Raw genomic sequence first — 5775 nt, forward strand, 5'->3', positions numbered from 1 at the left:
ACTTTGAGACAAACAACCAAGCATGCTCACATTCACACCTACGGACAATTTAGAATCACCAGTTAACCTCAGCATGGTTTTGGACTGTGGGAGGAAGCTGGAGAACCAGTAGAAAACCCACGCTGCACAGGTAAAACATGCAAATTCCATACAGAACGATCCCCGGCGCCGTAACTGGGGATCTTCTAGCTGCGAGGCAACTGTGCAGACCACTGCGCCAGGGTTATTTTATATGTAGGAAAAATACTAATAGTAGACAAATTCTTCCATTTTGTCTGTATTTTGGCATAGAGGACCAGACTAGCAGGCGTGGAAGTGGTTGAGACTGAGAGAGCTTTTGTTTGTACATCTGTGTGTGCATTTGTTGCCTTATGTATTGTATTTTCCGTACATTTATGCCACATTATGACAACTGTCAGGTGAAGTGAATAACATCAATCATCTTATTATAATGCAACGTTCTGCTGGGAAACCTTGAGTCCTGACATCCATGTGGATGTTTGACATGCACCACCCACCTAAACACTGCAGGTCAAGCAACCCCCTAACCCACCAACATCAGCCTTGATGCCAGTTTCCACCTTCAGCAGGACAATGCACCCCGACACACCCCAAAAACTGCTTAGGAGTGGCTTGAGGATCATGATAGAGCTAAGCTGTTCACCTGGGTTCCACACTCCACAGTTCCAAATTTTACTGAGCATCTGTGGGATGCCTGACCTAGGTCAGTCCCACCCTGCCACCCACAGGACCCACCATGACATCCCCAGAGGTCCTGAGTCCCTGCCCCACTTCGTCAGATGAGTTTTTGTAGCTTAAAGGGGACCAACATTGCTTACAGCCCTGTCTAAATCTAATTTCTTAATATCAATCCCAAACTGAAACATGCATATGTCATAAGCTGAAGAGACTGAAATCTGTGCTTTTGATGTACAGATCAGACGTATTCCACACATTTTTACAGAAAGAACTAAATTTATTATCGGATCACTATTAGTAACACTGTGTACAATGTTTCTGTATGAATGTGTGTGTGCGCGTGTGTGTATGTGTGTGTGTGTGTGAGATTGTGCTGAAATTTGCATGTGTGGCAATCATGTTCATCTTTCTAATACAGATTCCTGCCACTAAGACATGACTATAAACAACTGAAGTTGCTGTACAATATTAATCCTACAAAAAAATAGAGAAAAAGTCCCATTTAGGAAAAAGTCTACACAATGACTTTTTTTTAGTTCAGGTTACAAATCTCATCTAAACATAAATTAAAACATGAATATTTCTTTTTCTGTCAGCTGTACAGTTCACGACAAGCTCTTGCTGGACGTTAAATCCTGCTGGTGAGGTACGAGCAGCCGGACAGCCAAGTCCTGAGAGCTGGAACTAAACTAAAAGGACAACATCTCAGGGTGTTCAGAGCAGAGAGGCAAAGGTCCTGCAAAGAAGAAGAAAACACAAAAGTAGAAGATTAAGTAAAGCCACCAGTGTAGCAACGCTGTGTGTGTCGCTGCATTGTTGAGTTGTCAGCGTGTTGTGACAGCAAAGACTCTTACTGAAAAAGTGACCCGGTCAGCTCATCAACAAGGCCGCCTGGAAAAACACAAAAATTAGAATGATAACATCTGTGAAGAAAAAGCCATTCATGTGCAGAAAACACACCCTGAGTTTACCTGGTGTGCAAATTGTATCACACAGTATGGGGCAAATGTAGCAGGATGAGCAGCTCTGTGGAAAACACAACAGGGTTAACACGAGGAGGCTCTTGTCAGCATTGGATGTGCGTCATGATCAGTATTTTGCAAAGGGCAGATGCTTACTTGGCAGCTCTCACAGTGATCCGACTCGTCTCCCTCCTCACAGGGGCAGTTGTCACAGTTTTTAGAGCAATGCTAAAAGAGGGGAAGAGTTATTGGGCATTTGTCTAAAGTATCAAAGGAACAGAAACAAAGCAAGACTTCCTGATAAACTTTTCAAAGTTTGTTGTTAGTCTTTAAATGAAGAATTAAGTGAAAACACAGTGGTAGCTTCCCCTTTCAACTCTGCAAGAGCTACTTTTGAAATATGTTGTGATCTTACCTCACAGATGGAGCAAACGCCACACACCGATCCAGAGTGGAACTGCAGCACTTCAGTCGCCGCCTCCTCTTCATTTGTGTCTTCAACTTCAGCCTCATCTAAATTCAACAGAATCAATAAAGCACATTTAAAGGACCTATATCCAGTATCATAGCTTTAAAAATGGCCAAATATCAATATTATCCTAGGCATATATAGGTTCTGCTTGATGTAAATCTCCTGTCATTACAGATCATTAGTGTCAAAATGTGACACAAAATTGTAATTGTTGTTCACACAATCTAAGTACTTCTAGCAAATTTCATAAATAAGACCAGCACATATAGTAAATGATGACATAACATTGTCCTGTGTCAGGATGTAGCTTATTATTTTGCTTTTCGCCTAAAATGCTAACCTGACACAGCTGTATGATGTCTGGTGACATTTTCGCCATAAATGTCACATTTTCCAAATGGTACTTTTATTTAATCATATAATATTTTTGTGGTAATTTTAAGCCATTATTTCATACAGACAGTGAAGAGACATGCGAGTATGGGGAGAGATTAGTGAGATGACACGTCGTCTCGGCTCGGGCCATTTGCACCCATCAGGTCGCCACTTATCTTTTAGTATTTTGAGAGCAAATATTAAATCAAATCCAGTGTTTATGTTCTCTTCTTTGTAGCCTGTTGGTCTCTGCTATCCTTCACCCTCATCCTCACCAGTGGAGGAAGACGTTTGCCCTCTCTCAGCCTTTATTTTGATTTGGTTGATTTGTTGAAACTTGCTAGGTCGGTGTCATTTCTCTACTGTAATGTGGCTTTATGATATTATCATGGTGATGTGATTTGACTACTGACTGTGGTCTGGGTATCCTGCTTTTGTCTTTCTTTGTCTAATCTTAGTCCTATTCATTGTTATTGCTATACTTACCCTTATCCATTAGCTGTGCCTGAACCATGTGTGAATAAATATCTTTTGCTTATGAATCAGTTTGTGTTACTTGTCAATAAAGTAACACACCACTGTGAAAAAGGGTTGAAAATGTTAACTCATGAACTTTCTTTCAGCAGTCTGCTATGAATGATTCAGCTCTGTTTGCGCTGAGGAGACACTTGTCTTGTTTGACAGCTGATGGCTTTATACAGAGAAGGCTGAAAAAGCAACCTGAAAGGTCCAAGTGGCCCAAAAACTCTCTATTAATTTGACTTTGCTGTTCCAGGTAATCACATTTTTGTCAGATTTCTATTGCCCAGGTGTTAGGAGGGGTATTGTCCATACATTAAACATGTTGCCTTTGTCTACTCAGTCATTAGCAAGTTGTTTTAACCCTCCTGTCGTCCTGTGGGTCAAATTGAGCAGTTTTAAAGTTTTAAGAAAGTGGGAAAAAATATATATTTTCACAGTGAAAGCTTCCACATTTTCAAAATTTTTTTATGAAATTTTTGAACATTTTTTGGTGGAAAAAAAAATGTTTAAGAACATTCAGAAAAAATCTACCAAAATCCAGTGAATTTCGCTGTCAAATTTGGAGAATTTTTATTTTAAAAAATAAAACTTTTGAGGGAAACTTTTTAGGAATTTTCTTCCGGAAGATTTTACAATTTTTTTTTATTTTATAAATTTGGAGAATTTTTTTTCTGAATTTTGGACTTTTTTCAGACAAGGCAACAACATATTTTTGGTAAGGACAACACGAGGGTTAAATAACCCTGTTTTTAATATTAATTCTACCTGAGTGGTTTTCTGAACTGACACTCTTTACAGGTGTGTGTTTTGGAGTCTTAAAAGCCACACTGGCTCAACAAAAGCCTTGAATAGTTTCTGTGGTGCTGGTCGCCAGCTACCCTGCAGATAAGCCAGTCTATTTTCGGGCTGATATGTATGACAGAGTTCCTAAAGTAGCTGCAGTCAGTAGAACAATGTCAGAAGGCTTCTGTAGAGTAATGAGTCACTCAAAAGACCCAGAAAAAAATCACACTTTATAACAATTTACTGCATAGTTTAGGATCTTCTTAACCCATCAATATATCATGAGTATTATTAAAACTCTGAAATATTAAAAGAGTGACTATACCATCCTCTTCCTCTGCTTCCTCCTCCTCAGCATCGCCGGCCTCCTCTTCCTCAGCTACCTCCTCTCCTTCAGAAGCTTCCTCATCATCCTCCTCCTCTTCTTCTTCCTCACTTTCAGCTGCAGCCTCATCTGCTTCCTCCTCCTCCTCATCATCATCTTCTGCCTCATCATCGCCAGCCTCCTCATCCTCCTCTTCTGCTTCATCATCACCAGCCTCTTCCTCCTCATCTTCATCATCACCAGCTTCTTCCTCCTCATCTTCATCATCGTCACCAGCCTCCTCCTCCTCCTCATCATCTTCCTGTGCTGCATCCTCATCAGCCTCCTCATCCTCTGCTTCATCCTCACCAGCCTCCTCCTCTTCTTCCTCTGCTGCTTCCTCTTCCTCTGCTTCCTCTTCTTCCTCCTCATCTTCTGCCTCCTCCTCAGCATCTTCTTCCTCCTCAGCTTCATCTTCCTCCTCTGCCGCCTCCTCCTCCTCCTCTTCTTCCTCTCCTTCCCCACCATCTGATTCTTCATCACCTCCCTCGGCGGTTTCACCCTCTTCGGCCACGATCTCCTCAACATCTCTGACGTGGACCTCCTGGGCGCTGACCACCCCAGAGAGTGGGAGCTGTGACGGGCACAGGAGCACCAGCAGGAGCCCCACCATCCAACCTTGCATGGGTGCCATGTTGGAAAACTTGTACAGCTCCTTTTAAACCACAAATCCACACACCGGAAGAGTGTCTCTGTTCTGTTCACTCTATAAAACCAAATCAGCTGATGAGTTTTCGGCAATTAAAAACCCAATAAATCCACAGAAAAAGGTGACAAAGCTAGCAGGAGGTTCAGGGATATTGCTCAGGTCTTTGATCCGGCCTGCACAGAGTTGGGGAGAGCAGAGCGGTGTGCCAGCCTTGTGCTTGGAACACAGAAGACACAGTGGGAATGCAACTGTGTGTGCGGTGTAGTTGTGTGGCTGCATGGACATGAGTGACAGAGGCACATGTCTGGGTAAGAATGCTCCTGATGCCCTTAACACAGTGTATTAGAGAGGTGGGTGTGCTGTGAAGGGCGAGGGAGGGGGTCCCGGACTGCAGCAGGGTGGGGAAAAGAGAGGTCAAAGAACATATGGAAATGAGAGGGAGGAGAAAGGCGGAGGGCTTAATTCAAACCGAGGATCAAGTTTTGCTTCAACTTTATCGCCTTTACTGTCTAAATCTGACCAAAAGAGATACAACAGCTTATACACTGGTACATGTACGCCTTTAAGATGACCTGAGGGTAATAGAGAAGCCTGATATTTTTAAAAGCAAACTCAAAATCTGCTTTTTTTTAGTCTGACATTTAATAGATTTGAATAATTGTATTTATTTACACATTTTTTGTCAGTTTTGTCTGTCTTGTATCACTGCATTTTTCTATTTTTGCATTCTTTTGCTAGTCTAATTTTATACATGTGTGCTATATCTATGTGCCTTATCTATATCCAGCTACTGTTGCATGTAAATTTCCCCAGTGAGGGATCAAAAAAGTTTCTGTTTCTGTGTGTGTATATAAATCAGAGTTTTGTTGTTTAGCACTTCTTAAAGGGTAAAAAAACTTTTAAAACTAAAGCTATAAAAAAGGACTGAATAAAAACAGAGTCTGACAAA

General features: G+C 41.6%; 1 protein-coding gene across 2 annotated transcripts; it reads right to left on the reverse strand.

Moving 5' to 3' along the window:
• Window positions 1-667: 667 nt before the first annotated feature.
• Window positions 668-5145, reverse strand: LOC110969506 (sarcoplasmic reticulum histidine-rich calcium-binding protein). Of its 2 annotated transcripts, XM_051939540.1 has the most exons (6): window positions 4139-5145; window positions 2077-2174; window positions 1818-1889; window positions 1671-1725; window positions 1554-1590; window positions 668-1435 (listed from the first exon to the last, which is right to left on the reverse strand). In XM_051939540.1, the coding sequence occupies exons 1-6, from the start codon at window positions 4809-4811 to the stop codon at window positions 1414-1416; spliced, it is 957 nt and encodes a 318-aa protein (XP_051795500.1). In that variant the 5' UTR covers window positions 4812-5145; the 3' UTR covers window positions 668-1413. The 2 variants fall into 2 exon arrangements, with proteins under 2 accessions (XP_051795500.1, XP_022075282.2); XM_022219590.2 differs by having other exon boundaries at window positions 668-1590.
• Window positions 5146-5775: the final 630 nt, after the last annotated feature.

The sequence above is a fragment of the Acanthochromis polyacanthus genome, chromosome 19, assembly GCF_021347895.1.
Source record: "Acanthochromis polyacanthus isolate Apoly-LR-REF ecotype Palm Island chromosome 19, KAUST_Apoly_ChrSc, whole genome shotgun sequence".
Lineage (NCBI taxonomy): Eukaryota > Metazoa > Chordata > Actinopteri > Pomacentridae > Acanthochromis > Acanthochromis polyacanthus.

Bases quoted from the DNA above. Each gene is read 5' to 3' on its own strand.
- LOC110969506 (XM_051939540.1), bottom strand. From the start codon at position 4,811: ATGGCACCCATGCAAGGTTGGATGGTGGGGCTCCTGCTGGTGCTCCTG. The intron at 1,591-1,670 runs GTAAACTCAGGG...GTGTTTTTCCAG, and splicing joins TGATACAATTTGCACACCAG to GCGGCCTTGTTGATGAGCTG. The intron at 1,436-1,553 runs GTAAGAGTCTTT...TCTTCTTTGCAG, and splicing joins CTGACCGGGTCACTTTTTCA to GACCTTTGCCTCTCTGCTCT.